This window comes from Stomoxys calcitrans, chromosome 3 (assembly GCF_963082655.1).
Source record: "Stomoxys calcitrans chromosome 3, idStoCalc2.1, whole genome shotgun sequence".
NCBI lineage: Eukaryota > Metazoa > Arthropoda > Insecta > Diptera > Muscidae > Stomoxys > Stomoxys calcitrans.
This window is the reverse complement of record NC_081554.1, coordinates 92,548,098-92,570,130: the sequence shown is the minus strand read 5'-3', so window position 1 is coordinate 92,570,130 and position 22,033 is coordinate 92,548,098. Positions and strand designations below refer to the sequence as shown.

The following is a 22,033-nucleotide window of genomic DNA, read 5'->3' as shown; positions in this document are numbered from 1 at the left end:
TGCTGCCTTTTTGAATCTGGAAGCCAGGCAGCCCATAATTTTGCCGAAAAATCATCGGTTCACCAGGTTATTGGTGGAATTCTACCACAGAAAGTTCCTGCACATCAACACTGCCACTGCTATGAGCGAAATACGTCAAAAGTACTGGGTGCCATCACTGCGTCAACTATTAAACAGCATCCAGAGCCACTGTTCCGCCTGCAAACTTCGTCGAGCCAGGCCACGTCAACCCCAGATGTCTGCCTTACCGATGGAGAGGGTGACCCCATACGTTCGAGCCTTCACATACACAGGACTTGATTATTTTGGCCCAGTAAGTGTTGGAATCCGCCGTCAACGTGAGAAAAGGTGGGTTGCTCTTTTTACCTGCTTTACAACCCGTGCCATCCACCTGGAGATTGCCACAGACCTGTCCAGCGATGCTTGCCTGATGTGTATCCGCAACTTCATTAATAGAAGAGGTGTCCCTGTATCCATAAGAAGCGACAACGGGACCAATTTTGTTGGCATAGCAAAGGAATTACAAGGTATTGATATGTTTTTGGATACTAATAGTCTCTCTTCAGGTTTGACGGCATTGGGCATCAAATGGATATTCAACACTCCGTTGAATCCAAGTGAAGGCGGCGTATGGGAACGGCTTGTGCAGTCCGTGAAGAAGGCATTGTACATCATGTTGAAAGAGCAGGCTCCAAAGCTCGAAACGCTCCAATCGTTTCTAATCGAAGCAGAGAACATCATCAATTCGAGACCCTTGACTCATCTACCTGTGACTCCCGAAGACCCGGAACCATTGACCCCGAATCATTTTCTGCTTGGGTGCACTAATTCAACCCAAACTCCGGCACCATATGAGCCCAGATTGATGTGTCTTCGAAAGCAGTGGCGTGTGGTGCAGAACTTAAAGAACGGCATGTGGCATCAATGGCTGCGTGAATATCTTCCTGAGCTGACGAGAAGGACGAAATGGTGTTTGCCATCACAACCGTTGGACGTGGGCTGCCTTGTTTTTATTTGTGACCCAGATCTTCCAAGAAGCCAATGGAAAAGAGGGCGTGTCATCGAGCTCCATCGCGGCAAAGATGGTGTAGCACGTTCAGCCGAAGTGCGCACAGATGTGGGTGTCTACCGCCGTCCTGTTTCCAAGTTGGCCATACTAGACGTTGAAGACTCTGCTGGTGAAGGTGAAGCCTCCCCCTCTGGGTCAGTTCACGGGGGTGGGGATGTCGTTTGAGGGCAACCCTGCTCGACGGTAACCCTGTTGTTGCAAAATGCTGGTGCAACTGTCAGCAATGAAGTACAATGGCTGAAATATCCCAAGCCAATTTGCGACATATCTTCATTTTGTTTATTGTTTTTGTTTATTTTTAAGCCAATTTTTTGTATAAATAGGCCCTTCTGGCAAATACTTGTTCTTTTCTATTCGTGATACCAAAAAAACATGTAAGTCGTGCTTTGCATTTTTTGTTGTAATTTTTATTGAACTTGTTAAAGTTTTAAAGTGTTAAATGTAAATTTTAACTTGAATCTTTATTTATTAATAGTGAATAAACAACACATTAACGTAACCTCACACCTTAAACACACACACACACATCAAATGTACAACCCTTATATTTAAAATACAAAACACATATCAAGCAAAATAAATATATCCAGCAGTTTCATCATTTCAAACATAAAGCCATACTTCAGTTTTGTTATTTTGGAAGGCCAACTGGTGTGAGACGTTTATTCATCGGTTCACGAAGAAAAGAAAAGCAACAATATCCAAGGAGCCTGTCTAACTAGTCCAGCTTGTAATTTGACCGGTGTTGAATAAATAAATAATTAGGTCGTGGCTCAGATACAATTTCCCCACCAGCCTTCGACGCATGCATGCATGCGTTGCAGAAATTCCCGGGAAATTTGTATCAGCGAGTAGTTGTAGTGTTTCCTCACTAATTTCACGAATTCACGAATTTCCGTAGCATAGAGGCCTCAGATGTATGCACCACGGAGCTACAGAATTCCAGCCAGAATGTTTTCTGCGCCTTTTTCAGCTAGCCCTTGTAGACCTTCGCTGTTTGCCCCTTGGTTTGGCTCTAGGACATGTTCACATAAGCAAGTCATTCTGGGCCTTCATGATCCGCTTGACCATTATGTCTATGTCCTCCGCAGTTTCACCTTCCGTTTCAGGTCTAGAAGGGACATTTGTGCAGAATTTGTGCGAAGAGACCACATCTGCAGTATTATTTTCTGGACTGAAACTAATGTGACCACGATCAGAGAAGCTGTGGTCATCCAAGTAACATATTTTTCCGCTAATATTCTCTGATTCAAAGGTAATTTGTAGTACCTGTTTCTGGTAATAAAGGTTGGTTTATTTCCTTCATTACAAATCGCCAGATTGCAACTTATAATACCTTTATTCGATAAGCAGTTCACCACTTTCGTTGATATTCGAACTTCCCCATATCTTGTGATGTGCACTGAGGCTCTTGAAGGCGGCAATTCTGAATCGTGTCCCATATCTAGCGAAGCCAGCCAGTAATGAGAATTACTCATTTCAAGGCTGGCTAGCGACGGAAGAAGAAAAAGGTTTAGACTGACCTTTGCAAGAATACAGGATCTGTGTCTCCCATTCCCCGTAACCTTGAATAGGAATTCTTAGTCCACTAACAATTCCTCCGCACAGCGAGTTTCCTGAATAAGGACAACGTTAAATTTGCCTGTCATCAGAAGATGTGGCTTAAAAATGAGAACTAAACGACCGTTATTCCATATTTTGGGTATTACTTCGGTGGATATAAAAAAATAAAGGTAATGATTGAATTTCGATATATATGATAAATTAATTTATAGTCCAATATGGACCATTGGGCCATTTTCGAACTTAACCTATTGAATACTAATCTGTAACAAGCTTCAATTCAAAAGCTTTGTCTTCAGAGAACGTAGCTTGATTACCATAAGCAGACGGATGTACGAGGCTAGCACGGCTATGTGAATTGAGGGGTAAATTTACATAAATATGATTACAAAATTAAACTCAGGATAATTTCATTGCTTAATTTGTGGTTTTATTTGTGTTGTTGGTGTGTGGATAACATAAATAAATTGAAATAATAATGTTGTACTCTAGTTTGTTAAATATAAAATGTATTAATAATTTGATCTTTTCGTTGGTCTCTTCTTGCGTAGCTACAATCTTCTTTCTACAGTGTTTTCAACCATTCGTCTGTAGGGGCGGAAAAGGAGTTTGAACGGTGCCAGAGATATTACCCCCCTTTGGGAACTTCCTTGTATCACTTTAAGGGCCTTAAAATTTGTATCTCAAAAGTTCACATACGACCACATAAATAATTCGTGATTCAACGTTTTAGGCCCGGAGGGAGGGAGGTCTTCGATGGGTTCAGAGCCACGAGGAACCGGTTATCACATGGCCTTACCGGTCATGGACAGCGATTAATAGGCGCAGGTATGGACCGCAAATAATTGGTGTTGGCTCATGCTCTGCGAATGAAATCCCTCAACGGTGCTTGGGAGGAACAATTCTTCAATCTACTTAGCTGCTGCTGAGAGTTTGGAAATTGGATCGAATCTTTGAGTTTTCCAGGCTTCAGTAGCATTATTACTCTGCCCATTTTCCAGCCATCGGGAACTCTAAGAGTGAAAGACAGGCTGAGGACCTCTGTCCGGTACCCGACTCCCGGTTCATTCAGATTCTTCAGCATCAGTGTAGAGGAGTGGATTCGGTAGTGACCCAGAGCCTTGAACAACTTGAATACGAAGAATGGATCTCCCCTTGTCATGCCACTCACGGGATGCTTATTAAATTTAAGATTCAACAGTCGCCAACTTTCTTTTGTTATTTACTGTGCTCTATCTCAGATTCAAGTTCACTAAAAAGACCATTACTCCCCCTGCTCAGGCTATACCTCGGCTAAGTATTTCTAATTATTCATTTCTCTTACCAAGCTTCCTAACTTGATTCTGGCTGGGGCCAAGATTTCTAAAATCGGCCTCTTAACTTCCGAGTGATATGAAGAAACATTTCTATTACCCCTACCCATACCTCAATTCCTCGCAAGTTTGTAATCCTATTGCCAAAAGTCAAAATTGCAAAAACTTTCTACATTAGATCCTTCCTATAGTTTTTCTACGCACAATTCAAAAGTTGTCTTCATCATCACATTCTTCAATATCGCCATCATAATCACATTTAAGACGGCTATCATTGTTGGAATCTGATTCCGATTCCATGGTATCATCACCATTGTCCGTGACATCGCTATAATAATGAATTTTGTGGTCAATATTGGAAGCATTCATAGATGCTGATACGATGGCATCATAACTGGTACTGGTTTGGTCATATTTTCGAAATGTTTCAAATTGAGAGCAGCTAGCTAAATTTTCTGGAAAATCTATCTCTGGTTCTGAATCATCTTGTCCAGAGAAACTTGTTTTGTCTTCAAAGTATAGGTACAATCTTTGCCGCCCAGAGTTTTCGAATTCTAAAAGATCAGTGCGAAAATCTTCTGGCGAATAATTTTCGATGAAAGAGGGACAGATTTTCCATATTCTCACATGAAATATTTCCGAATTCCGATTCCGGTAACATTGGAACATTTTCATTATAAGCTAATGTTCGAGACATATCACATTTGCGATATGTCTCGAACTGGGAACAACAATTATTAGCACCATTTGTAGTTATGTCGTTTGCTAGTTCGGTTTCGGATTCGTATTCCACGGAAGAGTCATCATATCCAATGCTATTGCTTTGTTCATTGATGTGCTGGTACCATCTTTGTCTAAAACTCTCTAATTTCAAAAGATCACTGTAAAAATCTTCCAGCGCATAATTTTTATATTCAAAGATAGAACAATTGTCTAAATCCTCATATGAAGTAATTTGATATATTGATTTCATTGGGACATCTCCATTGTTATCCAATTGCAACTCATCATCATACGTTTTGGTGGTTTGGTCACCTATCCTATAGGTCTCGGATTGGCAGCAACAATTATTGACACAATCTTCCGGAAAGTCGATTGTCGATTCGTATTCCGACTCTGATAATTCCATGGAGGAATTATCATGTCCAACACTGTTGCTTTGGACTTCCAAGTGTTGGTTGTATGTTCGGCTCTCTAATTGCAGCAGATCATTAGGAAAATGCGAATTGTACACCAATTCCAAGCAATCATCATCTGCATTGCTGGTGGTTCGTTCACATGTTCGAAATGTCTCGAATTGGGAGCAAGAATCGTTAGCATTATCTTCAGAGATATACATTGCCGATTCATATTCAGACTCGGAATCGTGCTCGGAATTCATGAAGGAACCATCACGCTCAACCATCACTCTGCTGCCAATCTCTGAAATCCCTTTTCGGATTGCCAAATTTCCCTGCTATATTACAAAACTGACCCCCAACTGCATTATGTTCCTGTACCTCAGAAGCCTCGTTTCCCAAATATTCTAGAATGACATTTTATTTTAAATTAACAAAATTTTCTTTATTTTTTTACAAACGAGATACATATTTAAACACAAATGAATTGAACACATTTTGCAATACTTACCCTCTACGCAACTAGTTCCTCCCAATCCACCATTGTCCCCATTCGCCCCGCAATCACAATCAAAGACTTCATTTAGGACATTCCTCGTTGCCTTTTTTGTTTCGTTTTTTGTTTCTATTCTTGCCGCGGGATGGTCAGGAAAACGTTTTAACGACTCTCTTCCGTGCCGTTCTTGATGGGGCTCATTCGCAGAACAAGAATCTGAAATGTTTTTGTAATAAAAAGCAAAATAATGTTTTAATATAAACATTTTTTTTTTGTGATGAAATTCATTTTTGCAAAACTTACCGTCAATGTTGTTATTTGCACGAATCCCATGTTCCTCGGTTGCTCCAAATTCGGACTCCACGAATTGGTTGAATGTATCCATATTTTATTGTTTGTTTGTTGAGTTTCTTTTCAGTTTTTGTTTTGGTTCTTTTGTTCTTTCCTTTTTTGAAAAAATTTTTGTGTTCTTTCTTGAATTCAAAAGTTTGACAACTGAACTATAAAACATAGGTAGGTAGGTAGAATCTTTAAAATACGAACTTCATTCATAGCTCTTGTCAACACAAAATACATTGAAAAAAAAATGCATAACATTAAACATCTTTGTTTTGGAAGATCGAACTTCTTTAATTACGAGTGGTTTGTGGCAACTGCAAAAGGAATAAGTTCCTTTTCTATCTCTGCTACCATTTTGTCAAGCATATTGCAAAAAGATATTTATACTCGGTGATTAATTGCGTCCTTTCCATATGGCCTCGGAGATTCAGTAATTTCGATCTTGAAATAATTGATAACTGTTCTCTTTTCTTCGGCGGCTACCGTGGCGCAGAGGTTATCATGTCCGCCTATGATGCCGAACGCGTAGGCTCAAACCCCGGCTTGAATATCAGAAAAAAATCTCAGCGGTGGTTATCCCTTTACTAATGCTGCTTGCGAGGTATCCTGCCATGTTAAAAATTGTCTACCAAGTGGTTGATTCTGTTGAGTATCCAGGTCCAGGAACTCTGCGACTAAGATGGGGTGCCTCCAGAGGGATCTGGGTCTGGATGGGAGGTTAAACAGGTGACGTGTGGTCCCTGGTCACAATCGGGACATACATCCTGCACGTCGGCATCAATCCTTGCCCGGTATGAGTTTTGGCGACTGCATCTGGTTTGCCGGTGGAGGTCAATTTCTTCAGGTGCAATGGAAGGCGGTCATTCTCCAAGGACTACATTCACCCGGTAGCTATTTTCCACACCTGTTACCGTACCTGCATGAATGTTGGCTAGTCCCGCTCTAGATCATGTAGAACTACTTTGAGAGTTCTGGGCGGTGGATACTTATCCACAAGATGATGATTTGGATGGTGTCTGCGATAACAGCCCAAGAGGTGTTGCTTAGACAGCATGTAGTTATGTCTTCGCACGGGTAGGATCTTTGTCTCCTGATAAAGGTGGTCCACATGAGAACTGAGGAGACAGCCCGTCGCAGTTCGGAGGGCGGCATTCTGAAAGATCTGAGTATTATTCCACTGCGTCACACACTGGCGCTGCATAACTTACCACAGACCGGCGAATTGCTTTTTACCAGGTTACCAGTTAACAAGGTTTCTCTGTCAGCACCCGAAGTACTGCCGGCAAGTGACTTGAGGACCTTGTTTTTACTTTTGACTTCATCGCAAATTGGTGTGGCATGTGGGGAGAATGTGTATGAAAGGTTTAAGTGGCAGTCTGCCATCAGACTCACTTAGACGTTTTCGTCCATTGTGATACCACTGGAACAGAAGAAGGAAGATGCCTTCTAGTTCCTACCGTTGAACCATCCAGATCGCTTTAAAAAGCCCAGTAACTTGCGAATGTTCACATCCGCTAAATCAGACAAGTTCTCGAAGAAATGAGAACCTAGTGGAACTTCTTCTAACTGCTAGTGCGGGACACACACACAGAAGGTGTTCTATAGTCTCTTCTTCCTCGATGTCCCTATAGCTTCTGCAAAAGTCGTTGCTGGCAACCTTCAGTCTGTCAGCATGTTTTCCGTCATGACGGACACAATGACTGAGACTTCGGTTCTAGCCAATGACAGCAAAGCAGTAGACCTCTTCAAGTCTAGATGAGGCCACATAGTTTTGGAATGCTTACAGCCCCCTCTTTGTGACCATCTATCTTTGGTTGTTTTCGGGCCTAGTCCTGAAAACTTAGCTTACATGTCCCTGGAAAGTGTAGGGTGGTTCTTAGTTTCGCAAGCTCATCCGCTTTAAAATTCCCTGGGATATCTCTGTGGCCCGGCACCAAAAACAGGTGAATTTGGAACTGTTCAGACATTGTTGAGAGATCTGCGACAGTCGAGGGCGGTTTTTGTGTTCAGAAATACGTTCTCCAGGGATTTAATGACTGCCTGGCTGTCTGAGAAGATATTAATGCCAATCGTCGTAATGACATTATATCTTAGCCATTCCACCACTTCCTTAATTGCAAGGATCTCTGCTTGATACACACTGTAGTGGTCGGGTAACCTTTTCGATATGACCACTTTTACACCCCAAAGCCCACCTGGTCGTTTAGTTTGGAACCAACCGTATAGAAGTCTATGTAACTTCAGTTACCAGGAATATCGTAGTTCCAATCGGTTCTATCAGGAATACTGGTACAGTAATTTTTATAAAAAATCAGCTCAGGCATCCCACACTGCCTGCAACATCGGATATTGTATCAAGTATAACACAGTGTCCGTGGCCGCCACATCACCAATGAGAAAGTTCACTTAACCTCACGGCAATGGTCGCAGAGGCATAAGATGTAGCAATAAATTCAGTGCATCAGATGGTGTCGTCCTCAGTGCGGCTGTGATGCACAAACAAGCCTTCCTTTGGATCCGGTAAAGTATTGAGCAGTAGATGGGTTTTGAAGCGCCGTCCACCAGACCACAACACCATATGGCATAATAGGTCTGATAACTGCAATATACTGGGTATATATTGCAGTTATCACACTATGACTCGTGGTCTAAATGCCCAACTTTTGCCAATGGTTCTCTTGCAGGTGTATAGGGCAAAAGTGGCCTTTCCAAAATGTTGGATTTGAAGTTCAGTTTCCTATCCAGCAAAACACCCAGATATTTTGCGCTTTCTGTAAATGAAACATTCTTTCCACACAAGGAGACAGGTTCCACTGTAGGCAACTTGTATCTCCTGGTGAATAGAACTAATTCTGTCTTGCACGGATTTATACCTAGACCACTTTTGGTAGCCCATTTCGCTGTTCCACGTAGATCTTCCTGAAGTATATCTGGGTAGTGCTGGGAAACTTTCCCTTCACCGCAATTGCCACGTTATCAGCAAACGCGACCACTTTTACTCATTTTTCTTCCGGAGACAATAATATATTGTTAATGGCTATATTCCAAAGAAGAGGAGACAGTACACCTCCTTGACGTGTTCCTCTGATGACCCATCTTTTTAGATCCACAGATCCAAAGCCTGCCGTAATGCATCATTTAGTAAGTAAGTTATTAATAAACTTTCTTACGGTAGAGTTAATGCTAGAAACGCCCACTCCTTCATTATTGACGTCGGTTTTACATTATTAAAAGCACCTTCAACTCTCCTTGACAGCGAGAGGTCGTGAAGGGCTGTTTCTGTGGATTTGCCTTTACTTTATGCATGCTGCTGCCGCGACAAGCGATCTCTAGGGATCTTTGCTCTAAGATATGTTTTTATCAACCTCTCAAGAGTCTTCAGCATAAAGGATGGTAGACTAATAGGACGAAAATCTTTCGCCTTTATGTGGTAGGGTTTTCCTGCTTTCGGAATGAAAATGATGTTAGTGTTCCTCCATCCCACAGGTATATACGACATTCTGATACAAGCGGAGTATATCTCCCTAAGCCAGGGAACCAGTCTATCAGACACAGCTTGTAATTCAACCGGTGATACGTCATCAGGGCCTGACGACTTATAGGAGTCGAAACTTCTCGAATGGCCTCCGACGAATGCATATCAGTGGCAACCTCTTCTGGCGCCATGTTGTCCGTTGGAGAATTTCCAGGGAAATGTGTGTCAACGAGTAGTTCTAGTATTTCCTCACTAGACATTGTCCATACATTCTCTGACTTCTGGATATACCCCACCGTAATAGGTCTCGAGGACAGAATCTTCCTTAGCCTAGAGGCCTCATATGTATCCTCCACGGAGCTGCAGAATTCTACCCAATATTTGCTCTGAGCCCTTCTAAGCTCGCCCTTGTATTTTCTTAGCTCAGCCTTATAGATGTCCCAATTGTCTGGTGCTCTTGTGGCTTTTGCTCAAGAGATTTCTGCAGTCCTTCCTTCGACCAAACAGCTCTGGGGTCCACCATTGCGGTCGCTGTTTGCCCCTTGGCTTGGCACTAGGGCATGCTGACACATGAGTCATTCAAGGCCTTCGTGATCCGCTTCACCACTATGTCTATATCCTCCGTAGTTTCTACTTCCTTTTCTAGTCTAGAAGGGATAGTGGTGCAGAATTTGTGCCGAAATTTATCCCTATCCGCCTTTCTTCTGTTTAGCCGAAATTAATATAAAGCTAAAACTAATATAAAGATGATCAGAGAAGCTGTGGTCATGCAACACTTTCCAGTCGCACATTCTTCCACTTATATCTTCCGATACAAAGGTAATATCTAGTAACTCCTGCCTGTTCCTGGTAATATAGGTCGGTTTATTCCCTTTATTACAAATTGCCAGATTGCAGCTTAAAATATATTTAATAAGCAGCTCACCCCTTTCGTTGACATCCGAACTTCCCCATATCTGTTGATGTGCATTAGTATCACTTCCCTACAGAAGCAGCTTCAACCAGCGACTTAAGGTTTGAAGGCGGCATCTCTGAATCATGTGCCATATATAGGGAAGCCAGCCAGTAATGAGACTTGTTTATTTCAAGGCTGGCTACTACTAAATCTTCAGTGCTTAGCGTCGGAAGAAGAAAAACTTTTAGACCACCCTTTGCAAGAACAGGCTCTGTTTTTTGTCCACGTACCATTCCTCCCCACACCCATGGTTCCTGGATAAGAACCACATCAAATCCCCCAGCCATCAGGAGAACCTTTAGTGCCGCCGCCGAAGCGGCTTTACAATGGTGGAGATTTATCTGTTGAAACCGGACCATTGTCAGGATTCAGAACTTCCACCACTGTTGTGTTAGCCTCGTCTTCTGACTCCACCAGGAGTTCATCCTCACAAGATTCGTTAGAACTTGTCATGATAAGCTTCCGTACGCATCCAGGGGCAGGTGAGAAACTACTCTTCCTTCCTCAGGACTCTGGACACTTGCGGTGTGGACGATTTCTCCTTAGATTCTTCACTAATTGCCGGTGTCGAAGTACTTTCTGAGTTCCGTGCTACCCCGCTGGCGCGCACTTTGAGCCCAGTCCAACTTTGTGACCCACCCTCACTGGGCTTGTCGGGTCCCCTTTCGATGCCATTCCCTCCTGTCTCGATTGTGGCAGGGGGATTTTCAGTCTCCTGCCATCTGCCAGACTTTAGCGATGTGGTCGACAGTACCTCAGGCAAGTTTTCAGCAACAACTGCTGAGTCGTCTCCTGATTCCTCAACCCCACCGCTTTTATAGACCTTCAGTTTAAACTTGTTGAATCCGTAGGATATAACGCCTTCAAACTTGTTGCGGTCTGCGAGACAGCCGGAGTTTAGTACGAATACTGCATGTCTCCGGTCACCATCAGCCTCATCCAATCTACCAATCTTCCAGTCGGTGGATGAAAAATTGGGATTACATTCCCTTAGTCTTCCAAGTATCGCTTCAGGATCTGAGGTAATCCTTTGTACGATACATACATCGCCGAAGGCAATTAGTTTGTATCGGCCTCGATACCAGCCTGCATCGTCACAAACTGGAGGAGACCCAGGGAATTCCGCAAGGACGTCGGAGTATACTGATGACAGTCCATTGAAAACCTCACTCCAATTATTCCTAGGTATGCAGACCTGTTCTTCTCCCTTGTCGACAACTGCCATCACCAAACTGTCCCTAGTGACATTAGTAAAGGTTCTGGGACCCATCTTACTGTTGTTCGCCCTAGTTCTTTTAGGCATGGAATGCCCTCCAGGTGACCGCAGCCTTTTGGCTGACTGCGATGCAGTTTCCGAATCTAGACGTGTATTCTTTGGGGTAGCCTGTGCAGCGAATTCCCGAGCCCAATTTAGGGAATCTCTCTCCCTATCAGTGGGAGTCCTAGGATCATTCGCACCAAGCCCCTCAATAACCCTGAGAGCGATGCGTCTTCTATTATTCCAACATCTTAAAGAGCGTGTTGGTTTGCCGGGGAAGGCAGATGGCCTAGGCAAATTATAGGCATGCGAAGAAGGAATAGGTTTGGCCTTGTCCTTTAGACTCGAACCAGGTGTCTTCGTCAAAGCCCCTGCTGACCAGTCGTCTGTCAGCTAGTGGAGCCTGGAGCAGCCGCTCCACCAGTCGAGGTTTCAGTAGCAGACAACATGCTACGGTCTGATACCACCAACACAGCTGTTGGGTCTTTGGAGTCCATTCTAAGCCTACTCCCGGGCTATAGATCTGCCGCTCCACTGGAAAAAGACGCATTTCATTAACCGCATAAGGGTCACTTCCATCGCAGCTATCCTTGAGTGACTTAAATTTGTCTTCCAAAAATAATGACCTATTACGAGTTTCAGGAAAATTCTTGCGGAGTGAAATAATAATACGTCCGCTCCACTCAACGGTTTAAACAATAATCAAGGGGAGAATGTGTAAGCTGTTAAATGTGACGCCTAATATTTTGGGACACTTGATGGCCATCGACCATTACGGTGTCAGCTCGGTATTCATCTCACGCGTATTTGTAGTGAATGGAGGATAGGTTGAGGTTAAACAGTGCCGTAGACATCACTACCAAATGGTGTCGCTATGCGGCACTCGGAGGAGGAGGCTCTTTATCTCTAATCGGACTGCACTCATTGATATGAGAGGAGAATCCACTGTTCCTTAAACTTATCCTTATTCTATACCTTGAACAACCCAAAGCACAGACAGATCGTTATTTACCCACCAACGCCTAACGACTAGTAACCTCAGTATGTGGTCACTTCACTCGGAGAGTGGTCCATTATGTTCGCTCCTAGAAGAAGGTAAAAGAGACCTTGTATGCAGAGGATCCCTGGAAGAGTGGTGTGCCCAAAGCACGGAGATCCCTTTGCGGGACAACTACCTTAAGGGAGGACTCCCCTGCTATATAATAATTGGCGCTGCACATAGTATGCAGCCACACAGCATCTTCTTCCACCAGATGAACAGAAGTATGCCTAAAGTTGGGGGTGCGCTATTATGTACTTGATACCTTCATAGTCTTATGACGATCTTTGTTACCACACACCCAACCTACACGTGAAAAGGCATTTCCAAGTGGGGACGAATGAACCGAACAGATTTTAATGCACGCAAGACGCCCTGTTGTTTGTTGTCACATAAACGATTCGCTGACTTATTGCAATCGTCTATATCTATCGACGTCTATATCTATCTTGATGTTCTAAGCATGAAGAAGCAATGTGATCTCCGTTGATGTATTTGAAGTGTCGAAAGAAGCTTTCAAGTTTTAAGACTTTTTTAAACGGAAAACAAGAATTACAACCTACATCAGGCCGAAGATGGAAGGAATATAATACACATGTATGGGCTGGATCTTCCAAATCATCCTTGAAACTTCTGGACTCCGTTCAGAGCAGAGCGCTGGTGTTGATTGGCGACGCTAGGGTATTCAACACTATTGTTTCTTTTGAGCATCGTCGTAATGTGGGTTATGTGACGCTGTTCTATCGATACTTCCATGGTGAGTGCTTCGCAGCATCGGGTCAATCGTTTACGTACAACCGGTTGTCATGGGATTGGATTGTATCTCACGTTTCTGAACTCAACTCACTGTTCCAAATTCTTAATCGAACTAAACCCCATACTGGCTAAAAAGATAATTTGTACCAATTTTCAGCTTACATTTAATTTTAAGAGGGTGCAGCGTGATTATATCAGTTAAGTGACATTTTTCGGAGTTCTCCTCTAGGATTCGAACTCGGAGATTGAGATTCATAGGCGGACAAGTAACTTGTGTGCCACGGAGTCCTCCAAGATAGTACATATTATGATTTCGTCCATAGGCGGGGTAATTTCGGAGATAGGCTATATCGGACAATATTTAAATAATAATAATAGTCCGATCTGCCATTCGATTTCTCAAGGGCGCAGAAGAACCATTTTCTTCTCCGTACTCAAATGCCGACTACTGGAAAATCCACTTTTTATGGTCCCCAAATAGAAGAAATATTTTTTTTAATAATAAAAATATATAGGATAAATAGAGGATGAACTGTGCTAAGGTATTACCCCGCCTTGGGGAACTCCTTGTCTCACTCTACGTGACTTCAAATTCTTATCTCTAAATTTCCCATACGACTGGCGACCACACAAACAATTTCCAACCCAACGTTTTATGCCCGGATGGAGGGAGGAACAACTGACCGTATCGAAAGACTTCCATAGGTCCAGAGCCAAGAGGTCACGACTGTCACATGGCCTGAACAGATTGGGACCACTCTTAATATGCGCAGGAATGGTGTGCAAATATTTCGTGGTGGCTGATTCTTTGCGAATGAAAATTCTTCAACGGGACTAGAACGGCTTCGAATTTTACGACAATGAAGGGCGAATGTATATAAAATTGATTAACAAAATTAAACTCAGGATAAATTTGTTGTTTAATTAGTAATTTTATTAGCGTTGTTGGTTTTTGAATAACAATTAAATTGAAATGATAATATTGTACTGTAGTTCGTTAAGTATAAGACTCTACTTTGTTAAGTATAAAATTAAATAATAATTTAATACTTTCGTTGGTCGCACCTTGCGTAGTTACAATCTTCTTTCAATAGTGCTTTCATCCATTCGTCTGTACATGGCGAAATAGAGGATAGGTGGGGTTTGAACCATGCCAGAGATATAACCTTGCCTTGGAACACTTCCATGTATCTCTTTACGGACTATCAAATTATTCTCTCTTCAGTTCACACATGACTGGAGACCACAAAAATAATTCGTGATCTAACGTTTTAGGCCCGGATGGAGGGAGAGAGGTCTTTGTTTGGTCCAGAATGCCTAATAGGGGCATGTTTGGTGTGCAAAAATGTGGTGGCTGATGCTCTTCGATTGGAAATTGATCAACTCGGGAGGAGTAGTCCTTCATGTTTCTTGGCTACTGCTGAGCGTATGGCAATCGGTCTGAGTCTTCGAGTCTTTCGGGCTTCAGTAGCATTATTACTCTGCCCATTTTCCAGCCATCGGGAAATCTAAAACCAAAGACAGGCTGAGGACCTTTGTCCAGTACTTGACTCCCGGTTTATTTTGATTCTTCAGCATCAGTGTAGAGGAGGGGATTCGGTAGTGACCCATAGCCTTGAACAACTTGGATACGAAGAATGGTTCTCCCCTTGTCATGCCACTCATGAGATGCTTATTAAATTTAAGATTCAACAGTCGCCAACTTTCTTTTGTTATTTACTGTGCTCTGTCTCAGATTCAAGTTCACTAAAAAGACCATTACTCCCCCTGCTCAGGCTATACCTCGGCTAAGTATTTCTAATTATTCATTTCTCTTACCAAGCTTCCTAACTTGATTCTGGCTGGGGCCAAGATTTCTAAAATCGGCCTCTTAACTTCCGAGTGATATGAAGAAACATTTCTATTACCCCTACCCATACCTCAATTCCTCGCAAGTTTGTAATCCTATGGCCAAAAGTCCCAAAAGTCAAAATTGCAAAAACTTTCTACATTAGATCCTTCCTATAGTTTTTCTACGCACAATTCAGAAGTTGTCTTCATCATCACTTTCTTCAATATCGCCATCATAATCACATTCAAGACGGCTATCATTGTTGGAATCTGATTCCGATTCCATGGTATCATCACCATTGTCCGTGACATCGCTATAATAATGAATTTTGTGGTCAATATTGGAAGCATTCATAGATGCTGATACGATGGCATCATAACTGGTACTGGTTTGGTCATATTTTCGAAATGTTTCAAATTGAGAGCAGCTAGCTAAATTTTCTGGAAAATCTATCTCTGGTTCTGAATCATCTTGTCCAGAGAAACTTGTTTTGTCTTCAAAGTATAGGTACAATCTTTGCCGCCCAGAGTTTTCGAATTCTAAAAGATCAGTGCGAAAATCTTCTGGCGAATAATTTTCGATGAAAGAGGGACAGATTTTCCATATTCTCACATGAAATATTTCCGAATTCCGATTCCGGTAACATTGGAACATTTTCATTATAAGCTAATGTTCGAGACATATCACATTTGCGATATGTCTCGAACTGGGAACAACAATTATTAGCACCATTTGTAGTTATGTCGTTTGCTAGTTCGGTTTCGGATTCGTATTCCACGGAAGAGTCATCATATCCAATGCTATTGCTTTGTTCATTGATGTGCTGGTACCATCTTTGTCTAAAACTCTCTAATTTCAAAAGATCACTGTAAAAATCTTCCAGCGCATAATTTTTATATTCAAAGATAGAACAATTGTCTAAATCCTCATATGAAGTAATTTGATATATTGATTTCATTGGGACATCTCCATTGTTATCCAATTGCAACTCATCATCATACGTTTTGGTGGTTTGGTCACCTATCCTATAGGTCTCGGATTGGCAGCAACAATTATTGACACAATCTTCCGGAAAGTCGATTGTCGATTCGTATTCCGACTCTGATAATTCCATGGAGGAATTATCATGTCCAACACTGTTGCTTTGGACTTCCAAGTGTTGGTTGTATGTTCGGCTCTCTAATTGCAGCAGATCATTAGGAAAATGCGAATTGTACACCAATTCCAAGCAATCATCATCTGCATTGCTGGTGGTTCGTTCACATGTTCGAAATGTCTCGAATTGGGAGCAAGAATCGTTAGCATTATCTTCAGAGATATCAATTGCCGATTCATATTCAGACTCGGAATCGTGCTCGGAATTCATGAAGGAACCATCACGCTCAACATTGTTGCTTTGCTGATCAACATTTTCTAGTTTCAGTCCCTTGGAATCATTATCCTCGTATGCCTCATATGCGATGCGGATTCTTTGTATCTCTTTATAGTGGTTATACAACCTTCTTCGCGAACTTACTATGTGCTTCCAATATTGAGATTGTCTAAAACTAATAACCCCTGGTTCTTCATCCGTATCGAATCCGGAGCTAAATTCCAAGTCAATGATATTAGAGGCGTCCACTAAGGCATCGGCAGTTCTATAGCCTTCTAATTGAAAATTGTTCAAACTCTGCTGCCAATCTCTGAAATCCCTTTTCGGATTGCCAAATTTCCCTGCTATATTACAAAACTGACCCCCAACTGCATTATGTTCCTGTACCTCAAAAGCCTCGTTTCCCAAATATTCTAGAATGACATTTTATTTTAAATTAACAAAATTTTCTTTATTTTTTTACAAACGAGATACATATTTAAACACAAATGAATTGAACACATTTTGCAATACTTACCCTCTACGCAACTAGTTCCTCCCAATCCACCATTGTCCCCATTCGCCCCGCAATCACAATCAAAGACTTCATTTAGGACATTCCTCGTTGCCTTTCTTTGATTTTCGTTTTTTGTTTCTATTCTTGCCGCGGGATGGTCAGGAAAACGTTTTGACGACTCTCTTCCGTGCCGTTCTTGATGGGGCTCATTCGCAGAACAAGAATCTGAAATGTTTTTGTAATAAAAAGCAAAATAATGTTTTAATATAAACATTTTTTTTTTGTGATGAAATTCATTTTTGCAAAACTTACCGTCAATGTTGTTATTTGCACGAATCCCATGTTCCTCGGTTGCTCCAAATTCGGACTCCACGAATTGGTTGAATGTATCCATATTTTATTGTTTGTTTGTTGAGTTTCTTTTCAGTTTTTGTTTTGGTTCTTTTGTTCTTTCCTTTTTTGAAAAAATTTTTGTGTTCTTTCTTGAATATAAAAGTTTGACAACTGAACTATAAAACATAGGTAGGTAGGTAGAATCTTTAAAATACAAACTTCATTCATAGCTCTTGTCAACACAAAATACATTGAAAAAAAATGCATAACATTAAACATATTTGTTTTGGAAGATCGAACTTCTTTAATTACGAGTGGTTTGTGGCAACTGCAAAAGGAATAAGTTCCTTTTCTATCTCTGCTACCATTTTGTCAAGCATATTGCAAAAAGATATTTATACTCGGTGATTAATTGCGTCCTTTCCATATGGCCTCGGAGATTCAGTAATTTCGATCTTGAAATAATTGATAACTGTTCTTTTTTCTTCGGTGGCTACCATGGCGCAGAGGTTATCATGTCCGCCTATGACGCCAAACGCGTAGGCTCAAACACCGGCTTGAACATCAGAAAAAATTTCAGTGGTGTTTACCCTTTACTAATACTGCTTACGAGGTATCCTGCCATGTTAAAAATTGTCTACCTAGTGGTTGTTGTCCCGCTCTAGATCATGTAGAACTACCTTAAGAGTTCTGGGCGGTGGATACCTATCCACAAGATAGTGATTTGGATGGTCTCTGCGATAACCGCCTAAGAGGTGTTGCTTAGACAGCATGTAGTTATGTCTTCGCACGGGCAGGATCTTTGTCTTCTGATGAAGGTGGTCCACATGAGAACTGAGGAGACAGTCCGTCGCAGTTCGAAGGGCGGTATTCTGATAAATCTGTATATACGATACCACACTGGCGCTGCATAACTTACCACAGACCGGCCAATGGCTTTTTAAGTGGTCAACAAGGTTTCTCCGTCAGCACCCCAAGTGCTGCCGGCAAGTGACTTGTGGACCTTGTTTTTACTTTTGACTTTATGGCAAATTGCTGTAGCACGTGGGGAGAATGTATAAGAGTTGTTAAATGTGACGCCAAGTATTTTGGGACACTTGATGGTCGGAATCATTTCTTCATCGACCATTACAGTGCCAGCTCTGTATTCATCTCACGCGTATTTGTTCCTTATAGTGAATGAAGGATAGGTTGAGGTTAAACAGTGCCGGAGATATCACTACCAAATGATGCCGCTTTGCGGCACTCAGAGGAGGAGGCTCCTTATCTCTAATCGGACTGCACTAATTGATATGAGAGAAGTATCCCCCTGTTCCTTAATGTAATGTCCATGGCAAATTTAGTAGTATAAGTTCTTGTTACTTGCCTTGCTTGCCGACTGTTATCGGGAAGGGGTTGCCGATTTTCTTAGATAGATTTTCTTAGCCTTTGACTTGTTCTCACCACGCAGATGCCCTTCACTTGAGGTATCAAGATCCCGTGCTTCCGATCGCTCAGAAGGCTTGTGGTCGAATTCCCGATCACTTTAGAAGTGCTGAACTTGCCATGTGTCGTCACAGATGGAGAAGATTTCAGATTTACATGATTTGTAGGTCCTGACCTTACGCAATTTATTATGAGATCAAGAGGAGCCAGGCTTGTTCTTTCATGCGGACGAACTGCGGATAGGATGAACAGTAAAGATTGAGAGAATATCCTTTGCAACATAGGAACTTCGAATGCGGTAAGGATTGGGTTGAAGTCATCTATTAAACGCATAGGGACCCAGGTATCCACGAGGCTCTGTTTGGATAAAACCTGATAACCCTGACAACAATCCTTGAAATGTCAAAAGTCACTGGTGATATGACGTATTTGGAGCGCACAAAAACTTGACTTGAAATGACTTGACGTGAAATGGAGAACTAAAGGAAAGCCAAAGTTAGCAACACACCAACCACTATGGGACGCGTTTCGTCTTTGGGCCATGCGTTGGTATGTTGTATTTGAATCGTATTTAAAGCGAAAACGCATCTATGATACAATTACCACATTAACCCCACTCGACAACCCTGTCTATTAGCTGTACTTTTCCTAATAGAGTAAGTTGTTTAGCACCCATCTGAATTTGAACAGGGCTCTTTAAGACGACTTGTTACATAAGCGCAATAGAAAACAAATCAAATCTTACTTCCCTTATTCAAATCTAATTATCTAACGATACTAATAGCAACAAACACAAACATCTTTTGCAAAACTTTTGTTCTTTGCACGGCGATCGATCAATGATAACATTAAACTTTCATTAAAATTGTTTTAAGTCCTACTGTATGAAATCAGCAAGTATTTTTGCTTCAAAATCTATTATCAAAAAAAGTAAAAGTACCAGTCTTAAGTAGCTTTATAACAGACTCAATGAGGCAAAAGCCACAAGCACACCACGAATTAGGACAGTCATAAGGCCGAGTTTTAGAAATACAGGGACAACAAGTTCAGAACAAATCCTGGATTGAATTTTGCTGCTCAGATGATCCTGTGTTGTCCTCGGCAAGCTCCTGTAGGTGAGCATGCTCGTTCCGGTCCAAAGGATCGATTGCCGCGGAGAAAGGGGTGGCCATTGGTTATTTAAAGGCGCCAATAACCCGCCTTGTTATATTGAGCATCATAGGCACTCAGTATTTGTGCAAGAGCCGGTGCCGCCTGGCCTCTCCGCTCAAAACCGTTGATTGTCCGCGACTGCCGTTGCAGCTATTCCGTATGGAGCATTCCACTATCCATAACCTGTGGACGCGCCCGGTAGCTCGCTGCTAAGCTTCTAGTGACACCACACAGATCGGACCATAATGTGGTCGTAATGCCCGTGTAATGTGTACAGTGTACACCTAGAAGTCAGACAACTTCAAATAAAATAATTACTAAGGATAGCATTGGCGAATTTATGCTCACCTTTAAACAATGTACACATGTATGAATACCAAGTTCCGTTCTTATTTAAAGCCTTTTTATTATTATTAGATACTGTTTGTTATCGTTGATTTTCGTTATACAAAATGATTAATTTTCTAAAAATGAGACAAATCCCGTCAATCTTGATAATTGATGTTCCGAACTGACGGTCGCCGTGTTTATATGTGAAACATTTGATTGATTATCACCGGTTTTGTTGTTCGATGAACATTCTGTCAGTTGGTTTTGATATACATCAATAGCTTCAATTAGATTTTCACGGACTATCCAAGTATATGCATTCTCAATTGTGCTAACCACATTCCCTTGCGCAGATCGTAGCAGGTCATCCATAATGCTTTTAATTTCTTCTGGCCAATCTCTTTTAATATGCTTAAGAAAATCTTGAATGTTGTTGCTGATCAGAGCTTTCAGAAGTAGGTATAGCTCGTTAAGGTCTTCGTTTTCAGTTTTAAACGAAAGTGGAACACGTTTCCAAAGAAATTTCGCATCATATAATTTATTCTGCACTAAATAGCAGGCAAACAATTTAATGTAGAGTTTAACATCTGGAAATGATTCCTCCAATTCCTCGCGTTCCAAATCCAAGACTATATTTTCGTAGTTCGCCATAATTTCTACAAACAATAGATTTTACAACTCCGATCCAAACCTGTCGAATAATCGATTAATCGAATTTAGTTTTACAAAAATCGAATAGTCGACATTGAAGAAACAAATGACTTTTTTGTTACGTGGAGTTTACACGGTACATCGTGCTGGTGGTTGTATTTGCATTGGTGAACATTAGTGTATCATAACATATATGTTGGAGTGTGAAAAAATGAAATTTTCGAAACATCTCAACTAAGTAAACAGTTGAGATGTTTTTCAAAACGACATCAGCAAAACGAGTCAATCCATAAGACCGATTACAGTCAATGAAGGTGAACAATTTCTGCAATGCTGACATCATAATCGTACTCATCGTGTGTACGTCTTAAATAGAGCTTTTGCCAAAAGCGATACATGGACTTTTTTTCTCTTTGATTGTATTTAATTTTCCGTGCCTTTCTTCTCTGGTTAAAACTTTATTTTAGACAGAATGTGTTTTTCAATATCTGTCTGGTTATTATTACGCATTTCTGTGTTAATGGTAATCGATACACACCAATCATCAAAAAAATCAATTTTCAGCCATTACTGATATTATGTGTACATGTGATCCATACATCAATATGGATCCTATGTTAACCAATATTATACAATGACCACGAAACATGATCTGCCATGCTGAGCTCATAATTGTTGTTTTATTTTAGTACTATTTAGTGCAAGTCACTAATAATGTGTTATAATCTGTTGATATAATATCGATAACTTATTAATACCCCATTGCACTGATATTTTATATTTTTTGTTTGCATTCTTCTTTTGTTATCTTTTTCTCGCTCATATACGCCCATGTATACACACACGCATACAAATTTATTTGTGTGTGTCGGCAAAACGTCGATCAGCTTGATGACACCATGGCGGATTGCACCATATGATTGGTGGTTGCTGTACAAATGCGACCACCTCTAATTGTTTGGCTACAGCTCATGGCGAAACAATAAAAGGTATTCTCATGCATACATGAACAGATAATATTAGAGAAAGAAGAGGACAACAAAGAGAATGCAAACAAAATCT

General features: G+C 41.4%; 3 protein-coding genes across 3 annotated transcripts; 1 reads left to right on the top strand and 2 right to left on the bottom strand.

Annotated features, from left to right (window-relative positions):
* The first annotated feature begins 121 nt into the window (after window positions 1-121).
* Window positions 122-1,234, top strand: LOC131996066 (uncharacterized). The gene has a single exon (XM_059365514.1). It carries the CDS (start codon window positions 122-124, stop codon window positions 1,232-1,234), a length of 1,113 nt encoding a protein of 370 aa, XP_059221497.1.
* A 2,918-nt stretch (window positions 1,235-4,152) lies between these two features.
* LOC131996065 (uncharacterized) lies at window positions 4,153-7,805 on the bottom strand. Its single transcript, XM_059365513.1, has 3 exons — window positions 5,863-7,805; window positions 4,573-5,775; window positions 4,153-4,520 (listed from the first exon to the last, which is right to left on the bottom strand). The coding sequence occupies exons 2-3, from the start codon at window positions 5,348-5,350 to the stop codon at window positions 4,153-4,155; spliced, it is 1,146 nt and encodes a 381-aa protein (XP_059221496.1). The 5' UTR covers window positions 5,351-5,775; window positions 5,863-7,805.
* Window positions 7,806-20,376: 12,571 nt separating this feature from the next.
* Window positions 20,377-21,018, bottom strand: LOC106090833 (COP9 signalosome complex subunit 8). The gene has a single exon (XM_013257164.2). The coding sequence runs from the start codon at window positions 20,969-20,971 to the stop codon at window positions 20,447-20,449; it is 525 nt and encodes a 174-aa protein (XP_013112618.1). The 5' UTR covers window positions 20,972-21,018; the 3' UTR covers window positions 20,377-20,446.
* Window positions 21,019-22,033: the final 1,015 nt, after the last annotated feature.

What these genes read in the sequence shown, in the direction of transcription:
- LOC106090833 (XM_013257164.2), bottom strand. Translation starts at nt 20,971, where the DNA reads ATGGCGAACTACGAAAATATAGTCTTGGATTTGGAACGCGAGGAATTG.
- LOC131996065 (XM_059365513.1), bottom strand. Translation starts at nt 5,350, where the DNA reads ATGGTTGAGCGTGATGGTTCCTTCATGAATTCCGAGCACGATTCCGAG. An exon ending in GGAATTCGGAAATATTTCAT is followed by an intron (nt 4,521 to 4,572) that starts GTGAGAATATGG and finishes ATTCGCCAGAAG; the next exon opens with ATTTTCGCACTGATCTTTTA.
- LOC131996066 (XM_059365514.1), top strand. Translation starts at nt 122, where the DNA reads ATGAGCGAAATACGTCAAAAGTACTGGGTGCCATCACTGCGTCAACTA.